The sequence below is a fragment of the Copadichromis virginalis genome, linkage group LG7, assembly GCF_057382275.1.
Source record: "Copadichromis virginalis isolate Kocher_CV1m ecotype Utaka linkage group LG7, C_Virginalis_male_GT1.1, whole genome shotgun sequence".
In the NCBI taxonomy this organism is placed as follows: domain Eukaryota; kingdom Metazoa; phylum Chordata; class Actinopteri; order Cichliformes; family Cichlidae; genus Copadichromis; species Copadichromis virginalis.
Genome location: NC_140624.1, coordinates 45206623 through 45230512, shown reverse-complemented (window position 1 = coordinate 45230512; position 23890 = coordinate 45206623). Strand labels below are relative to the sequence as shown.

General features: G+C 42.0%; 4 protein-coding genes across 5 annotated transcripts; 2 read left to right on the top strand and 2 right to left on the bottom strand.

The window, feature by feature from the left end:
• The first annotated feature begins 2175 nt into the window (after positions 1 to 2175).
• LOC146705829 (uncharacterized) lies at positions 2176 to 6013 on the top strand. The gene is made up of 3 exons (XM_085463666.1): positions 2176 to 2288; positions 2551 to 2654; positions 3080 to 6013. The coding sequence occupies exon 3, from the start codon at positions 3098 to 3100 to the stop codon at positions 4379 to 4381; it is 1284 nt and encodes a 427-aa protein (XP_085319792.1). The 5' UTR covers positions 2176 to 2288; positions 2551 to 2654; positions 3080 to 3097; the 3' UTR covers positions 4382 to 6013.
• A 1031-nt stretch (positions 6014 to 7044) lies between these two features.
• On the top strand, positions 7045 to 11137 carry LOC146705828 (transmembrane protein 119-like). Its single transcript, XM_085463664.1, has 2 exons — positions 7045 to 7153; positions 9096 to 11137. Exon 2 carries the CDS (start codon positions 9109 to 9111, stop codon positions 9955 to 9957), a length of 849 nt encoding a protein of 282 aa, XP_085319790.1. The 5' UTR covers positions 7045 to 7153; positions 9096 to 9108; the 3' UTR covers positions 9958 to 11137.
• Positions 11138 to 11155: 18 nt separating this feature from the next.
• On the bottom strand, positions 11156 to 13559 carry LOC146705827 (uncharacterized). The gene is made up of 5 exons (XM_085463665.1): positions 13415 to 13559; positions 12304 to 12417; positions 12015 to 12125; positions 11826 to 11904; positions 11156 to 11729 (listed from the first exon to the last, which is right to left on the bottom strand). Exons 1-5 carry the CDS (start codon positions 13514 to 13516, stop codon positions 11638 to 11640), a joined length of 498 nt encoding a protein of 165 aa, XP_085319791.1. The 5' UTR covers positions 13517 to 13559; the 3' UTR covers positions 11156 to 11637.
• Positions 13560 to 18674: 5115 nt separating this feature from the next.
• LOC146705826 (uncharacterized) lies at positions 18675 to 22241 on the bottom strand. 2 transcript variants are annotated; one of them, XM_085463662.1, is made up of 5 exons: positions 22090 to 22241; positions 20979 to 21092; positions 20689 to 20799; positions 20500 to 20578; positions 18675 to 20403 (listed from the first exon to the last, which is right to left on the bottom strand). In XM_085463662.1, the coding sequence occupies exons 1-5, from the start codon at positions 22189 to 22191 to the stop codon at positions 20312 to 20314; spliced, it is 498 nt and encodes a 165-aa protein (XP_085319788.1). In that variant the 5' UTR covers positions 22192 to 22241; the 3' UTR covers positions 18675 to 20311. The 2 variants fall into 2 exon arrangements, with proteins under 2 accessions (XP_085319788.1, XP_085319789.1); XM_085463663.1 differs by lacking the exon at positions 22090 to 22241 and adding an exon at positions 21270 to 21329.
• Positions 22242 to 23890: the final 1649 nt, after the last annotated feature.

Sequence of the window (23890 nt, the reverse complement as noted above, 5' to 3'; positions counted from 1 at the left end):
TTTAAATGGTTTTTGTGCCTCTCCTCAGTGGTTAATTCCAGTGGTTCTCCCTTAACTGTTCAGGCCCAATTTTCAACCAATCAGCATTAGCTCTGTGCACAACATCATCCACAAAGAGCCATTGTGAGCTACTTAATGTTGGGTTTTTGCACATCTGCGGATGTTGTATACCTGGAGTCCTTCACTCTGCATGGCCAAATATCTATGCACATAGACAAGCTTGAATTGCGACTTTGGAGGTGATCCGCAGTTTCTTTAATGGCCATTTGTGGCTCACTTCAAAAGCGAGTCATTCCTCACATATTTGCACGTAAAACCGCTGTCTGTGAGTCACTGAACCTCTGACTGTGCTGGTGGTGCCATTACTGGAGTTATAGTTGTAATATTATGGCCTGCTGTGTGGTTTAGACTGTGAGTGAGTGAGTGAAATTCTTGTGGTTAATCAGTCTATTACTTTGAGTTAATTAATTGTTAATTAATTGAGCTTTTGGATGGTGCTTGCTTTATTTAGCATCCACCCTATGTCTAAATATGCGGTGTGATTAAAAAGTTCTGGAAATGAGAATAATTCTCATACAAATCAGAAACCTTAACTGATTTCAATTTGAAGGTCATTTCTCTAGACGGCAACAAACTTGTTTATTTCAAACTGACCCCAGTTTCTCCAACTGTAACTTTGAAGAGTCCAGCATTTCCAGGAACAAGGAGTAAGGTCAAGAGCGTACGCATCATCTTTTAATACAATTAACAGGGTCATGCACTGTGAATTTCAACACTGGCTGTCAGTGCGCCCTGAGTGGAGGGCAGGGCATTCAGAAGGAAACAACCTTAGTTGTTGTGCAGACCAGCCCACCATTGTGCCCAGGAAGTGAGCTTTTTTCATCCACAACAAAACCACCTTAAACCTACTTTCCAAATCTGCCTCTCTGCGGCTTTGGCCACTTCTTGTTAGTAAAGCTGGAGGCTTACCATTATGAAGAGGCACGGGTACAAGAGGCCCATAACGTATGCATAGTGGCAAAAACAGTACGAACACTTAAAATGGTCCAGAGGTGACTATTAAGGAGGTATCAGCCAGATAAAAAACTAGGGTTTTTTTTTAGTTTTTTTGGACTGATTTCCAGGATTTTCTTTTTTTTTCTTTAAACACACCTGGTATGATCACTGTTGGCTCCAGAAAAAAATTTATAAATAAAATAAAGCACTGGTTAAAAGCATGGTGCTACACTTCAGACAGCTGCTGCTCAGGCGTTGGAGCAGCTGATCAGAAGGCTCCCACAGTGTGCATGTCGAAGTTTCCTCAGCAATTAGACGTGTTTGTATTAAGTCGAAAAGGCACTACACAAGTACAGTGTATGGCCATGATTGGACAATTTTGAGTCTGATCTAGAAGATACAGCTGCACAGCTTTAGTCTTAATATTTCTTCCAAAAAATCCAACAAGAAAACAGTCTGTATGCAGTTACAGTTTTACTCAGTGAATTTTCTCATCTAAAGCAGGTTAACAATATCTGACAGCACTGGCACCTAGCTATAAATATCCACTATACAATAATAGAAGACAAACTGTAGATATTGACAGTGAGATTTAGCCAATATTGATGGATTATTTTAAGCCACATGTAATCATCTAACTGCTCAATGTTTTAGATAAAGAGCTTCGTTGCATGATCTGTATAGATCTATGTTGTCAGTTTTTCAATTTGGTAGTTGTGTGTGTGTGTGTGTGTGTGTGTGTGTGTGTGTGTGTGTGTGTGTGTGTGTGTGTGTGTGTGTGTGTGTTTGTTTTGTTCACTTCTTGGCAACGGAACAAAAAAAAATCTCATTTTTGTGTCACTGTCTTTTAAAGCTTGCGTTTTGCTTTTTTTGTAGCCACATCTCAGTGTGACTCACCAGTACAGGAAGTGACAGTTATCATTTCCACAGAAGATGAGCATTTCTGTTTCCCCAGCGTGCAAATGTGGGTGTCCAAGCTTCTTGTGAGGTGACTGTTACAAGGTGACAGGCTTTCAAATCATAAGACACCAAATCAGGTATCCGTCTATTACACACGATCCATCCATCGTATATACGTTTATATGTAACTTTGTGTCCTGTCGCTGTGGTTAACCATGATATGCGCATGACATGTAGCTTTAAATCTTAGACAGAAATGTGACCATAGGGTGACATGCGGGAAGCATCTGAGCAGTTTGCAGAACTGAGTACTTCCTGTTACGTTAGATGAAGTAGTAATCAGACTGGCCAAAGAGCAACAACTGATCCATTCTGAGCTTTCCATCAGAAAGGTAAGACAGATCTTCTGCTACATACCCGATTATAGCTGACAGGACTTGGTTATGTCTTCAAATGTTATTTTTTATAAAAATGATAAAAACGAAACAAGGTTGTGAAACGGTTTGCCTCCTGGCTGATGCAAGCTTAAGCTGTGTGCTTCAAAAGGAACTGTCTGTATCTGAAAACATTACATAGTGCCGTGTTGGGTTTTTCAAAAAAAAAAAAAAAGTGTGAACATTTCCTGTTTTCTTTTATTCTCTTCTTTCTGTCAAGCACCTACAGTCAGTACTGCGAGACTGTCCTCTGAGAGTGGCTGAAATGAGCTGAACTTTTATCACTTTTCGTCCTCACCCGTGCTCTGTTCCACCTGCAGACAGGTAAGACACGTCCACTGCTGTGGTTAAACTTTTCTGACTTAAGGATCTACCGCTTATCTCGTTATGTTTAATGGTGCCAGATAAGTTCTGGCACAGGAGTCCGATTTATCAGATTTTATTTCTCTCTACATATTTTACATTTTGGTTTGTTTTTTTGTTTTTGTTTTTTAAAGATTAGAATTTTCTCTGACTGAAAATACAAAATGTGAATCCTCTGTCAGTCTGCTTAAAAGTTTTCACATTTAATATTCAGTGCTATACTTTTGAGTTTTGGTGTGAACGTAAAGCAAAGGGTGTGGTGACAGACACATGATTGCCTCATCACACGATGTAACTGGTACACTTGACACAATGATTTTTCCTCCCATGTATCTTTTTTCCATGTATCTTTTTTTTTTAACTTTTAACTTATTCTGCAATTTCAGATTTGGTTTAACGCAGCTATGACACTCCTCGCCATGAAGACATTTCCAGCCTTTTTATGGGGAATATTCATCGTGGCTGCTTCCACCCCAGAAACCAGTGGTTCTACCTACACTGTTGAGCCCAACAAGACAAGCGCCCAGCTGACAACTGCACTTGCGTTTCACAATAAAACAGATTCACACCCTGCAGTGTGGGGAACAACTCACAGACCTGCAGCTACTACCGTTTCTGCAGCGGCACAGAGCACAGTGGTAACCACAGTGGAAACTAGCGCGGCAGCTATCAGTAACAAAACTAAAAGCTCCATTGACAGTGTAGTCACTTTGATTCCTACAAGCCCTGCAGCAGCAGTCCCAAGCAGCTCCGCTCCGCAGTTACTTCATACCTCCACAGCTTTGATTGAAACTCAACCCACCCACCAAGTGACCATGAAAGAAACAACAACACCTGCAGAGGACGGGTCCCATCCACAGTCAACCACAGCGCCAGACACCACTGCTCCTGCAACATTCTCATCAACAGCAGCTGTGTCTTCTCCACAGCCCACATCCATCACTGAGTCTGCAATGACATCAGTGTTATCATCCACTTTCTCTTCTGAGAAATCTACTGCAGCTCCAGGCACTCAGAACCTCAGCAGCCTTTCAGTTTCTACTGCACGCCCATTGACGGCAGAGTCGATCTCAGAGACAACACGTGTGCCACAGGTGTCCACCTCTTTGCCCCCCACAACAGCCAAGACACTGAAAACCAGCCCTGAGATTTCATCTGCAACTCAGTCCGTTTCTGCCTCGAGTTCTTCTATCTCCACACAGTCAAATGCTACCTCTACGTCAACTGAATCTCCCAACTCCACCATTGCAATAATCCCGTTCCCCCGTAGGCCCACGGTGTTACCACATCCAATAACTAAGCCAGCCCCAGCTACTAAATCGCCACACGGTGAAATCTCAAAATCAACCCCCAGCACCGAGGTTCAACCCTGCTTGACCCAGAACGTGGTGAAGCAGTGCCTCATTGTCATCGCCTGCCTGGCTTTGGTGTGCACAATCTTTATCTTTACTACCATTGTCCTCTGCGCCAAACTGTCATCGAGGAAGCGCAAGCGCAAACCTCAAAAGGAAACGGAAATGATGTGCATTTCTGCTCTGCTGCCCGAGAGGAGCTACAACTATACGAGACAGCACAATCCGGTGCCCAATGGTGTCCTGGTGATGCCAAGGGCTGAAGACAGCGATGACGAGGTGGGAGATAATCTGACTCTCAGCAGCTTCCTTCCAGAGAATGATCGCTACGTGTAGATGGATTTTACTATGCTTTCATCTGTTTGCTATCAGTCAGCATGGAAATAGCTGCTTTTTTAATAAACTCCTGCTTCCCCTTTGATATTACTGGTTTTGCTTCAGTACCTGCCGTATTTCAGTGGAGGAAGAGAGAAACCACAAACAGACAAACATTCACGGTTTCATGTGCAAGTGCCTGTAACTGCATGTGGTATTTGACAAGGTCTGTGCTTTTTGCATGACTTTAGCCTCCACAGGATGAAGAGTGATCAAAGTTTGTTTTTTGTTTTTTTTCATCCGGAGTTGAGCCCTGCTGGTATTTCACTTTACGACAGGGGACAGGAAGACTTGCTGTGCAAAGGGATATTATTGCTCTGTTCAGACACTGTTCAGTTTACAAGAACTATCCAGGTGGCTGAACGCTTAAAGGGACAGTTCAGCCTCAAGTCAAATTTACATGTTGTTCTGCTGGCCTGTAGTGCTATTTGTCCACCTGATGTGCCGGTGTTTGCAGATATTTACTGTAGAGTTGCCTTCCTTGTCTTGAATATACCAGAACCAGGTTACAACTGACTTCTGCTACTCATTGCAAATTTCCTTTTTCAAGAAATCATCCTCAAATGGTGTTGTGAGCAGTTTTATGCAGGAACTATGTCTTTTCGACCTAACTGCATCAGCCAGTCAAAAGCTAATATCACACCTCAGCTAAGGGGGGAAACAATCGGTGTTTACATCCTGTCACAACGTCGTTGTGCAGTGGCACACTTCCTTCTGCAAAGTGATGCAATTGGCTGGTGCACTTTAGAAAAAAGAAAATGTAACCACACAAAACTGCTCGTTATGGTGGATTTATTTTCCATAAGTGGGTTGTTATGATTGATAAGAGCCAGGGAGGTTTCAAAGACAGTTTTTGAAGCTGTGAGCACCATAATTTTAATATCTAACACCATTATATTAAATAAAAAAAGTGAGATAAGAGAAAAAACAAGAGATGGATGGATGGATATCACCAATTTTGTGCAATTCACACCAAAAGATGAGCAGATACATAGATGGTTGAACGCTTGATGATGTAATGACCCTCTTGTCAGTTTGTCTTGGTAGGTCATGTGACCCTGGCATGGAGCTAACATGGCTTAGTTGTAGGGTTTTCATTCATCAGGGGCTGATTGTGGCATATAAGGAGCAGTCCTGGTGACTCTTTGTGTCCTGTCCTCTCCTCTTCTGTATGGACTCCCTGCAAGCCTGTAAGAAAATAGGATCACCCGACTAGGCCACCTTCGGTCCACCTGAGTATCACATGACCTATAAAAACAAACCAACATGGGGGTCGTCACAATGCACAAAACTAATTTCATGTTGTTTAAGTGTGTGTGTGAAGAGATCTACTTTCTGATAATTTATTAAATAAATGTCTTTGTTAACTTTAACATTTTAGTAACTCTTCAGGTTAAGAGTCATAATGAAAAAAAGAATAAAACATTTCTGCAAACTTAGAACTGATCACTTCTCAGTGTAGAAGTTAAACATATTCTGTGGTTCTCTCATGACAACAAAAGTTTGAGGAACTTATCTGAAAGATTTCCTCAAAACGATTATGCCTTGCAATCCATATTGTGCTTAGTGTTATGAATATTTTCAACATTAAAAGTAGCCTTTTTAATAAAAAAAAAAAAACTGTCTGTAAATTTCTAAACAGTCAAAATAGAAATAAACTTTCTGTGATCTCCGTCAGTGCCCTCGTTTATGAAAGCCCTCACAAAAAAAGCTTTTTTCCTGCTCCTGACTGGATCTCAATTTCACTTCCTTTCCTGAGAAAAGAAAACAATTCCCTGAATACATATTAGGGCCATGAGACCACATTTTTTTCTCTCTCTTTTTAAATTTCCCCCCGACATTTACAGACGTCGGTGACTATCAACAGAGCTGAGGCAAATGTAAACCTGGAGGATGCAGGAACCCATCGCACGCTCCTCATGACCATATAAAGCTACGTTTGTCGTGAGCGATCAAAAGCAAAACAGACATGCAAGAAAAATGCAATCACTCAAACAAAGTCACACTCTCTCCCTTAAGTGGTCTCACACACATACATACACACACACGCTTTAATTGCTCGTCTCTGGATAAAATGCTCCACATTGTTTCTAACAGTCTCCAGCGTGTGGCCTTTACCTTCCCCCTTCTCTTTGCTGTCCACACAGGAACCATTAACCTTTTCCTGCATTGGCAGATCACTCATACAAGCTGCTCTCTGACTCTTTTTTTAGCCCCAGAGGTTTGCTGTTATTCATCAGTGTGAGGGACTAAGGGGGTAAAACGAAGGAAAGGCTGTCAGTCAGAGGCTCTGTTTTATTTTTAGAGGGTTTATTTATTTGTGATGCTTTTATAGCTCTTAAGAATTAATTTTGTTTTGTGGAATTGGCTTTCCACATCCACTGAGCCAGATATCAGAGTGGAGAAGAGGTCCCTGCCCCCACAGCACATTATAAACTCCCACATAACAAGAACAATCTGTGTGCAGGCCGGAGAGCTCAGACACTCTCGGGGGAAACTGGAGGGGGAGGAGAACAGTGGATAGGCAGAAGGAGGGATTTCTCCTCATGGTAAACTGCTTTTTTTTTTTTTAAATACCCAGACAAACCTCCACACTGAAACCTGAAACTCGGGGAGGGGGCGTGCTTCACCGAGCATTCGCCGCTCTTTGCTGTGCTAAGTTCACTTTTTTCCAGTCTCATCCTCCTCATTCTGAGGGCTTTTCAGCAGACAGCTCTTCTTCTGCAGTGGATGGTGAGTCAAATGTGTCATTTCATAAGGTTTTGTCCTTAAAATTCAATAACAGCATCTTGACACCTTGTTTGACAGCATCATGATAGAAGGATTCAAACTCAGGAATTAGGAACATGATAATAAAAAAAGTAGAGACAAGGTTCAGATTTAGACATTAAAAGTTTTCGACATTACGTTTGCAAATAAAATAGTCGCACTTGTTAAATCTGCTGAGTGAAGATTTGTGTGTGCTTGTGACCTCCTTCTGTGCGTGTTACTGTGTCAGTGTATATTAGGTCCAGGGTGAGCAGGGTGATTGATTTGGGAAAAAAGAAAGAAACAACAACATCAGAACCCGTTTCCCAGACTTTCATGTCTCGCAGCTTGCACACAGATGGCGCAGAAAGATTTGGGAGACAGACTGAGCACGTAGCTTAGTGTGATCAAAGTTCTGGTTGAATTCTGGTTGTTCGGTTAAATTAATCAAGTTGCAAACACACATACTATTTATACTTCTTGTTGTAGAAAGCCATGTAAGATACTTTTGGTTATATCTGAGCAGGAAGTTTTCCTGCTAAATCAACACCTCTCGGGTTAATGATACGCTCAATATAATTTATTCTAATATGTAAAAAGGTGTAGTAAAAATTGTAATTTGTAGAGATTTGGTTAATTTGCTTGAGATATAATTCTATGGTCACTTCTTTAGATACACATTGCTAGTACTGGGTTGGATGCACTTCAGGGTTTTCATGGCAGAGATTCAAAAAGGTGCTGGGAACATTCCTCAGAGATTTTAGTCCATATTACCATGACAGCACACAGTTGCTGCAGCTGTGTCTCATCCGTGATGTGAATCTTCCATTCCACCACATCCCATCGAGATCAAGATCTGGTGACTGTGGAGGGTATTTGAGTGCAGGGAACTCAATCTCATGTTTAAGAAACCAATTTGAGATGATCTGAGCTGTGCGTTATCCTCCTGGGAGCATGTGGGCATAAAAGGGATGGAGATAATCAGCAACAAAAGTCAGGTAGGCTGTTGCATTTAAACGATTCTCAGTTGGAACTATTAGGTCCAATGTGTGCCAAGAAGCCGTCAGCCTAAGCCATTGATGCAAGGCAGGATGGATCCATGCTTTCATGTAGTTTATGATAAATTCTGACCTTAACACCTGGATTTCATCAGACTAAACAATGTTTTCCACGCTTGTCTTCTTGTCTGGTGTCGTCCTCTGCTGCTGTAGTCAGTCTGCTTCAAGAGAGATGCTCTTCTGCATACCTCGGTTGTGGTGATTTTAGTTTATTGTTGCCGTCTTATCTGTTTGAAGCAGTCTGGCCATTCTCCTTTGACTTCTGGGATTAACGAGGCATTTTCACCCAGAGAACTGCTCACTGGATAGCTTTGCTTTATTGGACCACTCTCTGTAAACCCTAGAGAAGATCAAGACCAGCCTGTCTGACACAAGCAACAAAGTCTCTTAAATCACTTTTCTTTTTTATTCTGATGCTCGGTTTGAACTGTAACAGATCAATGCACTAAGTTGCTGCCATGTGACTGATTAGAAATTTGCATTGATAAGCAGTTGAAAGTGTATGCCTAATACAGTGGCAATAAGCGTATAAGGCATAAGTATAAGTTTACATGTATTTCTTTCAAAGTGCAATTTCAACTAACCCAGAGCTGGGAGCCTTTTCTACTCTAACTTTTACTCATGACATTTAAAACAGTGCAACCAAGTGAACATTAAGATAGACAAATATAACTAATAAAACATGATCTTCTCGTACTTTGTAAACTGTGGAATTTCAGTCATCCATCTTTGTTTTTGTTGTAAAGCAGACTGAATGTCTCAAGAGCAGCACTACTAATTTTACTTTTCTGAAAAAAAGATGTTAAGCAAATACACACAAAGCACATATTCTCTTGACGTGTGTCACTGATGTTAAGTGTTATTTACAGATTCCGAGGGGAAATGCCGCTCCTGATGGCCCTTCATCACATTGGTCTGTGCGTGGTGCTTTGCATCAGTAGCAGCCTCTCCACACCTCTGCCTTACTCAGATACTCTGGAGGGAAGCATAGATGAGGAAGACAACAACTACTTCACTTTCTATCTGCCTATTACCAATGTCTCCACAGAGTACCAGACCGCACCTGCCAACACAGCCCAGGAGGAAACTGACTTTCTGAATCAGCTTGTGAACTTTCTTAATGAGAACATGCTCCTCATCCTCGTTGCAGCCAGTCTCATCCTTCTCGTCTTCCTTATCATCTGCGGGGCAGTTTTCATGAGCCACAGACGCAAAGTCAACACTTACTATCCTTCCTCCTTCCCCTCAAAGATGTATGTGGATGACAGGGACAAAAGTGGAGGTGCTAAACCCTTTAACGAAGTTCAAGAAAAAGCTTCCCCGGGGCAGGAAAGCGAGCCAGTGGACTCTCACAAGCAGCTCCAGGCTGACATTATGAGGGCTGCCAAGAGCCTGCGCGCTCCAAATAAATCTGTTGATGCTGCAGAGAGAAGCGATCCCAGTCAGAAAGTAGCAGACCACAGTCCCGAGGACAGCTCAAAAGCAGATGACAGCATCCTAGACCATCAGCTCCCAAGTCTCCCAGAGGAAAATGAGCCGAGCGAGCTTTCCGACAGTGAGGCCACCACCACAGAGGGCAGCTCAGAGCCGAATCCTCCTGAGCTGCCTCGGTCAGAGGAAGTTGATTCACAAGAGCCTTTGACGGGCAGGAGTCCGCGGCCCTCCTCTCTGCACATTCACAATGACTCTGCTACACTTCAGCTCATCGCAGGAGAGAAAACTGCCTTCTAAGAAATCACATTTTTGCAGAAAACCAAAGATTTCTGCAGGATTTTATTTGAGGAAATGCAGAGAAGTTACTAAAGATACAGCAGGCAGAGTTGAAGATGATACATGATACTCTCTTTATGCACCTTTGTACAAGTTTCACAGTACACAAATAGTGTTAGTATTTTTTGTGTTCCTGTGTTTGAATTTAAACATCTCTGCTGGTAACAGTAGGTGGTGTGGTCCCAATTACTCTGCGCTTCTATGCAAAAAAAACAAAAACAAAATTGAACAACTAGGACTCAGTTCCGTTTTTGAATTTTTAATATGAACCTGTTATGCTTTTCCCCATTTTCTGTCATATATACACTGCTACAGTAGGGTGGACTTTTATATTAAACATGTCCGGAGTTTCAAATAAAAAGTTCTCTGTGACATCACCAGGGTACACATTCCTGATAATGGCTTGTTTCAGGAAGTAGATGCATTGAGGCAATGCTCTTTAAAAAAAAAAACCAAAAAAAAAAAACAGCATGATGCTTTTTGACCTGCGAGTCATGTAAAGCTACTCCAGCAGACTCCAAGAGTAAAACTGTGGAGTTTTAAATTTTTCTCTTTTTAGGGTGCACGCTTAGGATTCCATACTTTTACGGAGCCCGTCTGACTGGTTTTATCACTGCACATCACACGCTGGACCGCTTAAACATGTGGGCTCGTACACATCTCAGTGGGACTCCAACGCAGCCGCCTCTGTGAAAAGCCTCCAAATTAATCAAAACGGCAATCGGACGGCATGTCGGGTCTTCATGTAACAGCCCAATAAAGCTAGTGAGTGCAGATGATGTTGAACGTCGCTGTGTTCTGCAAAGGCGCTTTTCAAAATTGTGTGCACGTAAGTCAGAGAAATAGAAAGCGGGTGTGAGGGAGAGAGAAGCTGAGACACTGAGATAAAGCGAAGCAGTCAGGATTTGTCAAGTGTATAAAACCACAATCTGGTGTGTTTTGGCTGCAGCGGATCTCAGCTGCAGAGCTTTTTTAGGTGCGTTATTGTAGCAGGAAGTGCATGGGCGTATTTGCAGGCTCTGTGTCTATGTGCAGCTTACTCAAATGGATCACAAGGATGACTTATTTAAAGAGAATTAAGAATAACCTCATTAGTTATGCCTGTATTTTTCTGTAGCTGGAGGGTCAAATGTTTAAATAATAAACAGGATTCAAAAAGTACAATTAGGGATAATTTTATTACAGACTTTTAAAGAAGCATTTGTAAATATAAGTCGCATTTGAAACTACTGGACCCCCTTTCTTTGGTTCAAGCCACTTTGCTTAATCAACAGGTCAGTGCGTTTAGAGTGCAGAGGGTATAAACAGCTTTTAGCTTTCATCCATACCTCCATCACACCTTTCAAAATAAAAAACACTCCACCTGTACAAAGCAATTTCCAAAATAAGGCTCATCTCTGTACCAACAACCCAAAACAGTGCTTATATTGTGCGTTTACGTGACAGGCTAAAAGATACAGTATACACGGTTAGAGGATCGCAGACTAATAAAAACAGCCTGGTGTAACACTGCTACACAGGGTTGAAAGGTGGTGGGCTCGTCATCATTGCCGCAGGAAAGTGAGGTGTTGACGCTGGACTATTTCTCTTCTTGGCAGCAGGGAGCCAAACCGGGCCCAGCACAAAGCGTGAGCGCTCCATTTAATTGCTGGCTCCGACTGCCTCCTGCTGGTCATCTTGTTGCTTGAGACGATAGTCAGCAAGGGCTGCCTTGATGGCATCTTCGGCAAGCACTGAACAGGAAATAATTGGAGGTTAAATGTGCACATGTGCAGAGAAGTTTGGAAAAAAGAAAAAGAAGAGCCTTGGCGTATTAAAAGAAAACTTACTGGAGCAGTGAAGCTTAACAGGAGGAAGACTGAGCTCCTTGGCGATGTCTGTGTTCTTTATCTTCAAAGCTTCGTCCACCTGAAAATAAAAGCCCACACACAGCCATGAGCGGAGCAGAACACGCTAAATATTTAATAGATTAAACATTCAAAGGAGCTGAGATGCAGGTCTGTAATGTGTTCACTCACAGATTTGCCTTTCACCCACTCGGTGGCCAGAGAGCTTGAGGCGATGGCAGAACCACAGCCAAAAGTTTTGAACCTGGCATTCACAATCTTCCCCAGGTCATCCACCTCAATCTGAGAAAAGTTTTGACTGTTACTCATGTGACCAAAAAAAATGAGCAAGAAAAAAAAACAAACCAAAAAAAAAAAAAACCCCAAACAATCCTGATCTCTCCCATTCTTTAAAATGTATCCCTACTAAACTAACAAAAATAAACGCCTTTAAGTCACACACACTTTGTAACAAACATACCTGAAGCTTCATTACATCCCCACAGGCCGGGGCACCCACCAAACCAGTTCCAACATTCTTGGAGTTTTTGTCCAGCGAGCCCACATTTCTGGGGTTCTCATAATGATCCACCACCTTCAGACAACAGAGAGGGGAAAAGGAGCATCAGGCCAAATGCACTCTTCCTGTTGCTGTCAGAATTCAACAATCACATATTTGCAGGAAGGAAATGCCATCTATATTCAGATACAATGGTAAAAAGAATGTGTACAAGTCTTGGCATCCTTGTTACACAACTACAACTTGACTCACTTGCATAACTGACACTGGCATGAGCAGATTAGGACTGGATTTCATGGTCTACACAGTGCAAACTCTGTCCTTCAGCCCTCCTACTCTATTTCTTGCTGAGTCACTCTGACCAAGACAGTGTGAAGTGGCCGAGCATCGGAAAACCTTTTGCATTTTTCATCAGAAATTAAAGGTTTAAAGCCAGATTCCTCAGCTGATGGCTAAAACATGACCTCTTATCCAAGAAATAATTTTAATAAAAGGCATATAATGTCTAAACCTCCACAATCACCCAAAAACATCCAGCTAAACATAAATACATCACAGTTATGGCTGCCATGACCCGGTTAACCTGCTGTTGCGTCAGTACACCTTCACAGGTATCACATAACATTTACCTGACTCTAGCACAACATACTGCCACCCTTTAAAGCGCATCAATCGGATATGGTTAAAACTGTGGCAGTGGACAGCTGGTTGCAGATTAGTGACGTTATTCCAGCCTTCAGTAAGCTAAATAGCTACAATGAAACAATACATTTGTTCATTTTAACGGGCTAGCATCATGGAGGTGAAGGGTTTGAGATAACCAGCGTAAAGGCAGTCTGATGTAACTTGAAACATTTGTGCAGCCAGCTAAATATAAGCCACCGTCCTATGGTCGTCAACAAAATGCCCGAGCAGAAAGATCTTACAGAGTCGTGGTTGCCCGTGTTTAGTAGATCAGTTAGCTGATATACTCCAGGATGCTTTCAGTAGGAGTAAACATGAACCAACAAGCAGCTGCGACGCTGTAAGCCGAGCTCCCCGTTAAAGAGAAGCTACAGACTGGACCACTTACCTTCTTGTGATAGCAACACTGAGTGATGAACTCGGGAGCGGAGAGCCTCCTAGTGAGGAAAGCCAGAGGACTGAGACACTTGTTCGCCACGGTGCTCGCCATGTTGATCCAATGTCGCAGTTAAGAAAGCTCGCAGCTTAAGAGAATGGAACTACACGTCACTGACAGGAGGAGGAGCTACAATAATCACATCTGCGCATGTCTGGTTTATGCAATTTACAAAAAACGCTCTTTTGATAATACAATACAATTAGACTTTCATTTGTTTTGTTTTTTTTCTCTTTGTATTTTAATTGATCAAATTATCTCTCTTTACGAGTCTTTATCAAGCATTTAGTAGAGGTGGGTAGATTAAGCCAAATATGGAGTGCCACAGGATTCATACTTTAGTTTATTTCTGTTCTCTAAGGTTCATCAAAAAAGAAACATGCCTGTGCAATCGCTGCTCCACTCATGCAGTCACTTTGACATTAACTAATTATAAAAATAAAGTGTTATTGGTCGTCTTGGCTGTTAGGTTTGCTAACTGATTAACAATAGACTATATTCAGACATTCAAATAATATATTCAGCCCACTGAATTGTGTTAAATACTTTATTTTATTGGAAATGAAAAACTACACCTCAGACATGAATTCTGAAAAATTCCTGAGCCCTTTTGTGTTGACTGTTAGGTCCATTTTATTTATAGCCTAAGAAGCATTTAAATGGCAGGCGTTGACCCAAAATAGGAGACAGTCACGTTAAAAAACAAAAAACAAGTTTCAAAATACACGAAAAAGCTGAAAGGTGGGTTTTGTTCTGTTAACTAATTAATCTGTGAAGTTGAAAGAAAATGACAATGATTTAGTAGGGAGTAAAATGTGTTCAGAATTTGCTAATTGATGATGATTCATGTCATAAATCAAGACACACTGCTCTCCACTACATAAGCTGCATCAGCAATACTGGCCCTGTATTTACTTGGTATCAGATCGATACTGATATTTGCATCGCACTAGTATTTAAAGAAAACCTTTATGTTCTCCAGAGTCAAAAGATTACATTCAACTTATATGTGGGTTTTTCTTCTTGCTGCTGTTCCCTTGAGGGGTTGGCGCAACAGATCTTCCTGCATTTCACCCTATCTCTAGCATCCACCTCTGTCGTACAGCCCTCTGCATGTCTTCCTTCACTACAGCCCTGAATTTCCTCTGTGGTCTTCCTCTTTTGCTCCTGCCTGGCAGCTCCATATTCATAGAGTCCCGATCAAAAATTTAAGTCCACTTGAAAAATGGCAAAAAAAATCATATTGTGCATGGTTGGACCTTAACAAGGTTCCAAGTCAAGCTTCAACGTGCAACAAGAAGAAATGGGAGTGAGACGAAACTTTTTTATTTATTTTTTTTGAGATATTCAGAGCTCTTCTTTGGATGTTTGCTGCCTTTTCTTCTGTTCTCTGTCAGATAGATCTCACACTGCTTCAGTGATGTTGAGGTCTGGGCTCTGGAGAGGCTGAGTGATATCCATGCTTTTACTGCATTGCCAGTTTGTTTGTGTATCACTGTTATGATGAAATATGAAGCTATTTCTAATCAGTAGTTTTTGAGATGTTACTGCTTGGTGGATTAAAATCTGAGGGTACTTTTCAGTGTTCACAGTTTTATCATTTCATTTGACAAGATGCCCAACTGGACTGTCTCCACCGCGACAGAGCCTCCACCGTGTTTGACAGATAGACACTTACTGTTGTACCTCTCTCCTGAACTCCTCCATACATGCTTTCGTTGTATTATTGTAATGTCTTTAACTTTAGGGAGTGAATGAGCCAACTGCAAAACTACAGGCCTTCAGCTTTTGGGAACAACCAACTGCTCACCAACTTTGCTACGACGATACAGTCGTTCGTTCTTTACAATGAATACTTCCCGTACTCTGTCTGTAATCTGTGTTGATTCTTGGATGCTCTTAGTAAACAAGGGTGCTAAAGAGGGGTCCTCCCTTTGGAGTTGGACAATATTGCTCGGGACAACCAGGAGCTCCTCAATCTCTGGTTCAGGGAGTGACTCAGCAATTTCTGTCCCCCTCACTTTTTCCTGTCTTCTCTGCATTCTACTTTTCTTTAAATGTGGCCTATTTGGTCCATCAACATCCGGAATTTCACTGACTGAAAAGGGCAACTCACTCAAACCTAGCTCTGACTGAGACACTCTATTACCAGACCTAGTGACGACTAGCAGACCTTCACATGCAACATGCAGATTCTTCTCTTCTCTGTCTTTGCTAATAACTCTCCAAGAATTGGCATGTCCGGGTCCAAGACAATCTGGTACTGTAAGTACGTACTCCTTTTCATTAACTTGAAGGCAAACATTGGCAATAGGATAATCAACATTATCACCATGAACACACCAGACTTTAACAAAATGCGGTGTCGCTAGGGAGACAATCTTGCCTGACAAGTGTGCGGCTACTGCCTGAATCCAAGAGGGCAACACACGGCTTTCCCTCAATGAAAACACAGATGGTGTGCTCCTGATCACTGGAGGGTACGAGAGACTCAGTTTCCTCCTCTAGCAAGTCAAAACACTGTGGTGAAAGACACATGTAAGTCTTACTGACTTGCTGACCTGGGCAATCTGCCTTAAAGTGACCTGCTTGACCACAAGCATGACATACCAATGGGCCTCTCTGCTTTACTTCTCTAGCGTGGCTACTGCTAGTGATTGGAGAACTTTGTTTAGGGCCTTTAGCTCTGGACCCATTCCTACCCCCTGACTTACCCACAAATACAAGGGCTGAACTGGGTTTTCCTACCATGTACCCTTTTTGTGGGCATCCGGCTGCAAGAAAAGCCTCTGCCATCTCTGCAGCTTCTTTTGAAGTGGTGGAGTTGCACTCTTTCACCCAGGTCCTCAGCTCTGGGTTAAGAACTCTGAGAAACTGCTCCATCACTATGACATCTCCTATTTGGTCCTTTGTCTTCTCCTTTGGAAGCATCCACTTTTCATATAGGTCTTTAAGGCGGGTTCGCAGCTCTTTGGGTGTCTCATCGTCCTTCACCGTCATGTCGTGGAATCTGATTCGGTAAGTCTCAGCACTTATTTCAAATTTTTCAAGAACGGCGGTTTTTACTTTATCATAGTCCATCAGTGTCCATAGCAACATATGCCGCACGTGCTTTAACACTAAGAAGTGGAGCCAGATGCAGTGCCCATTCTTCTTGTGGACATCCTGTTGCAATCCTCTCAAAAGTGGTTAAGTAATGTTCAATATCTTCATCCTCACCATAGGGCTGCATCTTCGGGCCTTTCCAACCGCTTACTCTGCCCAGATTGGATGAATGTGGTGCTGCGAAAGATTCAGGGGGGTTTCCTCGCTGTTGAACAGGCTGTTGCACCTTTTGCCGAACTGAGGGTCTCAGTGGCACTCCGGAATCAGCTACTGCACCTTCCCACAGCACCTGATGCTCCCGGCGCTCCGACTGGACCTCCTGCTGCAGTTGGCTGAACTGGTGTTGCATTCTACGCCACCGTTAATCCTGGCGTTGTCTGTCCTGCTCCCATTTTGCCTCACGGTCAGCATGCTGTTGCATCAGGCCTTTCAATAAAGTTGAGAGCTCAGAGAGACTTTGTGCTTTGGTGCTGTGCTCACCCGTAGTTTCTGGCAGGTTGCCATCATCTGGGGCCTCCTCTGGGGGAAAATCTGTTGGCCCTTGAGGTTTCCTTGACTTGGTTGATTTCTGCATTGCTATCACCTATTGGCCTGGAGCCACTGCTGCCACCATTTGTGAAGTAGCGTAACATAAGCAGCATGGAAAGTGATAGGAAGACAGCATCTGCAGACTGTTCAAGTTTCTTTTAAGTGTTCTTTATTTTCTGGCGTAGCCTTTCAACAATTGTTTCACAAAAACATAAGAACCTTTCAGTCTTCTTCTTTTTCCTTTTACGTATTATTGGCGGTTGGCAAACAACTGCATGGTGCATTACCGCCACCACTGGTATGGAGTATGGACAGAAATCACGCTAAAAAAAAAACAAACAAAAAACAAAAACAAAACACTTCATATCCTCCCAAACAACTTTCCTTCTCTCAAAAACTGAAACAATGCCTGATAACATTTATCCCCCGACTCCTTCTGTAGTAACCCTACAAGATCAAGGTTCATATCAATGCTACTGAGATTTCGGACCAACCGTCTCCTCTCTACCATATATTTCCGACACTGCAAAATAACATGCTCCAAAGTTTCATCCGCTCAACAATAATCACATTTCCCTGAGGCATGCTTCCCTATCAAGAACAGTGTGGAATTCAAACCCGTATGCCCAAATCTCAGTCTTGACACCACCGCCTCCTCTCGCCTACTCCTTCTTGTGGATCGCCTCACTCCCACCCCCCTTTGAATTTTATATAACCACCTTCCCCTCCTGTCTTCGTCCCACTGTTTCTGCCATCTTCCCCTGATTTCTAGCTTAATAATACTCTTTACTTCCTCCTGACCAAAATTCACCACCAGATCAACTATCTCATGATTAGTGGCTGCTTTTGCTAACCTGTCCGCTGCTTCATTCCCCCTTACCCCATAGTGAGCAGGGACCCATACTAACACTACCGATAGACCCATCATATGTATCCTGTAAAGGGTTTGTTGAACCTCTAATAAAATATCTGACCTACCTTTCGAATGACCATTCTGTAGACTAACCAAGGCTGCACTGGAATCTGAACAAATAATTGTGTTCAATGACCTCAAATCTTCCACCCACTGCACTGCTAATAGAATCGCTATCATTTCTCCTGTAAACACAGACAAACCATTATTAATCCTCATCCCAATTTTTACCATAAAGTCCAGAATTACCACTGCCACCCCCACTTGACTAGCTGGATTCTTCGAAGCGTCCGTATATACCTGCACATACCCATAATACTGATCTCTGAAACCCTGAACTATATTAGAGTCTAGACCGCCTGCCCCGTCCTTACTCTTCTGGCGCAACAAAGAAAAATCTACAGCTGCTTCAGGAAGTATCCATGGAGGGATTGCAGGCCTAGGCACTCGCCGACATATGTCTAAGTGGTCCAATTTAAGTTGGTGCGTTATTGTAGCAGGAAGTGCATGGGCGTATTTGCAGGCTCTGTGTCTATGTGCAGCTTACTCAAATGGATCACAAGGATGACTTATTTAAAGAGAATTAAGAATAACCTCATTAGTTATGCCTGTATTTTTCTGTAGCTGGAGGGTCAAATGTTTAAATAATAAACAGGATTCAAAAAGTACAATTAGGGATAATTTTATTACAGACTTTTAAAGAAGCATTTGTAAATATAAGTTGCATTTGAAACTACTGGACCCCCTTTCTTTGGTTCAAGCCACTTTGCTTAATCAACAGGTCAGTGCGTTTAGAGTGCAGAGGGTATAAACAGCTTTTAGCTTTCATCCATACCTCCATCACACCTTTCAAAATAAAAAAAACTCCACCTGTACAAAGCAATTTCCAAAATAAGGCTCATCTCTGTACCAACAACCCAAAACAGTGCTTATATTGTGCGTTTACGTGACAGGCTAAAAGATACAGTATACACGGTTAGAGGATCGCAGACTAATAAAAACAGCCTGGTGTAACACTGCTACAGAGGGTTGAAAGTAGGGGTGGGTTCTTATAATCGATTCATCGATTAAAATCGATTCTGGCTTGGATAACGTAAAATCGATTCATTAAAATCCTGAATCGATTTTTTAATATAAATTTATTTTGCCCAAAATGCCAGAATCTCAGGTGAAATCTCACAAAATTTCAAGAACCACCAAACAGTTAAGACAGTAAATGAGAGCAGGAACACGGATTCTGCACAAAGACTTAAACACACAGCGGGACCCGCGGATCAGAATCAGTTAGATGTCGCTTTTCTCACAGTCGGGGCTGAAAGCCGACAGCTCGCTGACTCTGATCTGTCGGCGGGTCTGCGCTTTGTGTGCACGCCCTTTATGCGCCGATTCTAAAGCTGTTAGTTTGATCTCTCTCCAAACAATATTGACCGAACCAGCAGCAAAAGAAGATCCAAACGCTTCACATAAACATCGTCATGAATTCACTCAGACTTTTACTGTTTTGCTTCCACTGCGATGCACAGCTCTCTCTCTGTACTTCAAGAACAGTTTCCCTTTCTTCATTATTCGCTTGCTTGTTACGCACAAGTCTACTGTTGTTTACAGCGCTGTCGGCCGCTGTTTTTTCCCTTTTACATTCTTCCGAAAAGAAAACCTCATTTCTGCTGTTCAATACTGAACAAATTTAAACTTTTTAAAATTAGATTAGATAGAACTTTATTAATCCCTCGGGTGGGTTCCTCTGGGAAATTCGATAATTATTCGATAATTATTCAAAATGCAAAACGCTGTGTCTGTAATAAAACCGCTGTAACTTCAGAGGTGATGTTCACATGTTGATTAATGGTTTTCTTTCGTTTTTGATGTACTGCAGAATATTTTTATAAAATCCCAGGCCAGGAAAATCACCTTCATGTTTTTCTGTGTTTTATCCTCAGCTACTTTGACACAAAGGCCTCTGCTGTGATGCTCACACCTGTGATAAAGTCTTGCGTGTGTCAGCTTCCTTTTTATTGATACAAAAATATGTAAATGTACTGATCTGAATTATAATATTTCTGACTGTCAAAATTTCCCAGATTTAAATCGAATCGAATTAAATCGAATCGTGGATCGAATCGATTCGGGGCCTTGTGAATCGGAATTGAATCGATTCTAGAAATCAGTGACGATACCCAGCCCTAGTTGAAAGGTGGTGGGCTCGTCATCATTGCCGCAGGAAAGTGAGGTGTTGACGCTGGACTATTTCTCTTCTTGGCAGCAGGGAGCCAAACCGGGCCCAGCACAAAGCGTGAGCGCTCCATTTAATTGCTGGCTCTGACTGCCTCCTGCTGGTCATCTTGTTGCTTGAGACGATAGTCAGCAAGGGCTGCCTTGATGGCATCTTCGGCAAGCACTGAACAGGAAATAATTGGAGGTTAAATGTGCACATGTGCAGAGAAGTTTGGAAAAAAGAAAAAGAAGAGCCTTGACGTATTAAAAGAAAACTTACTGGAGCAGTGAAGCTTAACAGGAGGAAGACTGAGCTCCTTGGCGATGTCTGTGTTCTTTATCTTCAAAGCTTCGTCCACCTGAAAATAAAAGCCCACACACAGCCATGAGCGGAGCAGAACACGCTAAATATTTAATAGATTAAACATTCAAAGGAGCTGAGATGCAGGTCTGTAATGTGTTCACTCACAGATTTGCCTTTCACCCACTCGGTGGCCAGAGAGCTTGAGGCGATGGCAGAACCACAGCCAAAAGTTTTGAACCTGGCATTCACAATCTTCCCCAGGTCATCCACCTCAATCTGAGAAAAGTTTTGACTGTTACTCATGTGACCAAAAAAAATGAGCAAGAAAAAAAAACAAACCAAAAAAAAAAAAAAACCCCAAACAATCCTGATCTCTCCCATTCTTTAAAATGTATCCCTACTAAACTAACAAAAATAAACGCCTTTAAGTCACACACACTTCGTAACAAACATACCTGAAGCTTCATTACATCCCCACAGGCCGGGGCACCCACCAAACCAGTTCCAACATTCTTGGAGTTTTTGTCCAGCGAGCCCACATTTCTGGGGTTCTCATAATGATCCACCACCTTCAGACAACAGAGAGGGGAAAAGGAGCATCAGGCCAAATGCACTCTTCCTGTTGCTGTCAGAATTCAACAATCACATATTTGCAGGAAGGAAATGCCATCTATATTCAGATACAATGGTAAAAAGAATGTGTACAAGTCTTGGCATCCTTGTTACACAACTACAACTTGACTCACTTGCATAACTGACACTGGCATGAGCAGATTAGGACTGGATTTCATGGTCTACACAGTGCAAACTCTGTCCTTCAGCCCTCCTACTCTATTTCTTGCTGAGTCACTCTGACCAAGACAGTGTGAAGTGGCCGAGCATCGCAAAACCTTTTGCATTTTTCATCAGAAATTAAAGGTTTAAAGCCAGATTCCTCAGCTGATGGCTAAAACATGACCTCTTATCCAAGAAATAATTTTAATAAAAGGCATATAATGTCTAAACCTCCACAATCACCCAAAAACATCCAGCTAAACATAAATACATCACAGTTATGGCTGCCATGACCCGGTTAACCTGCTGTTGCATCAGTACACCTTCACAGGTATCACATAACATTTACCTGACTCTAGCACAACATACTGCCACCCTTTAAAGCGCATCAATCGGATATGGTTAAAACTGTGGCAGTGGACAGCTGGTTGCAGATTAGTGACGTTATTCCAGCCTTCAGTAAGCTAAATAGCTACAATGAAACAATACATTTGTTCATTTTAACGGGCTAACATCATGGAGGTGAAGGGTTTGAGATAACCAGCGTAAAGGCAGTCTGATGTAACTTGAAACATTTGTGCAGCCAGCTAAATATAAGCCACCGTCCTATGGTTGTCAACAAAATGCCCGAGCAGAAAGATCTTACAGAGTCGTGGTTGCCCGTGTTTAGTAGATCAGTTAGCTGATATACTCCAGGATGCTTTCAGTAGGAGTAAACATGAACCAACAAGCAGCTGCGACGCTGTAAGCCGAGCTCCCCGTTAAAGAGAAGCTACAGACTGGACCACTTACCTTCTTGTGATAGCAACAGTGAGTGATGAACTCGGGAGCGGAGAGCCTCCTAGTGAGGAAAGCCAGAGGACTGAGACACTTGTTCGCCACGGTGCTCGCCATGTTGATCCAATGTCGCAGTTAAGAAAGCTCGCAGCTCAAGAGAATGGAACTACACGTCACTGACAGGAGGAGGAGCTACAATAATCACATCTGCGCATGTCTGGTTTATGCAATTTACAAAAAACGCTCTTTTGATAATACAATACAATTAGACTTTCATTTGTTTATTTTTTTTTCTCTTTGTATTTTAATTGATCAAATTATCTCTCTTTACGAGTCTTTATCAAGCATTTAGTAGAGGTGGGTAGATTAAGCCAAATATGGAGTGCCACAGGATTCATACTTTAGTTTATTTCTGTCCTCTAAGGTTCATCAAAAAAGAAACATGCCTGTGCAATCGCTGCTCCACTCATGCAGTCACTTTGACATTAACTAATTATAAAAATAAAGTGTTATTGGTCGTCTTGGCTGTTAGGTTTGCTAACTGATTAACAATAGACTATATTCAGACATTCAAATAATATATTCAGCCCACTGAATTGTGTTAAATACTTTATTTTATTGGAAATGAAAAACTACACCTCAGACATGAATTCTGAAAAATTCCTGAGCCCTTTTGTGTTGACTGTTAGGTCCATTTTATTTATAGCCTAAGAAGCATTTAAATGGCAGGCGTTGACCCAAAATAGGAGACAGTCACGTTAAAAAACAAAAAACAAGTTTCAAAATACACGAAAAAGCTGAAAGGTGGGTTTTGTTCTGTTAACTAATTAATCTGTGAAGTTGAAAGAAAATGACAATGATTTAGTAGGGAGTAAAATGTGTTCAGAATTTGCTAATTGATGATGATTCATGTCATAAATCAAGACACACTGCTCTCCACTACATAAGCTGCATCAGCAATACTGGCCCTGTATTTACTTGGTATCAGATCGATACTGATATTTGCATCGCACTAGTATTTAAAGAAAACCTTTATGTTCTCCAGAGTCAAAAGATTACATTCAACTTATATGTGGGTTTTTCTTCTTGCTGCTGTTCCCTTGAGGGGTTGGCGCAACAGATCTTCCTGCATTTCACCCTATCTCTAGCATCCACCTCTGTCGTACAGCCCTCTGCATGTCTTCCTTCACTACAGCCCTGAATTTCCTCTGTGGTCTTCCTCTTTTGCTCCTGCCTGGCAGCTCCATATTCATAGAGTCCCGATCAAAAATTTAAGTCCACTTGAAAAATGGCAAAAAAAATCATATTGTGCATGGTTGGACCTTAACAAGGTTCCAAGTCAAGCTTCAACGTGCAACAAGAAGAAATGGGAGTGAGACGAAACTTTTTTATTTATTTTTTTTGAGATATTCAGAGCTCTTCTTTGGATGTTTGCTGCCTTTTCTTCTGTTCTCTGTCAGATAGATCTCACACTGCTTCAGTGATGTTGAGGTCTGGGCTCTGGAGAGGCTGAGTGATATCCATGCTTTTACTGCATTGCCAGTTTGTTTGTGTATCACTGTTATGATGAAATATGAAGCTATTTCTAATCAGTAGTTTTTGAGATGTTACTGCTTGGTGGATTAAAATCTGAGGGTACTTTTCAGTGTTCACAGTTTTATCATTTCATTTGACAAGATGCCCAACTGGACTGTCTCCACCGCGACAGAGCCTCCACCGTGTTTGACAGATAGACACTTACTGTTGTACCTCTCTCCTGAACTCCTCCATACATGCTTTCGTTGTATTATTGTAATGTCTTTAACTTTAGGGAGTG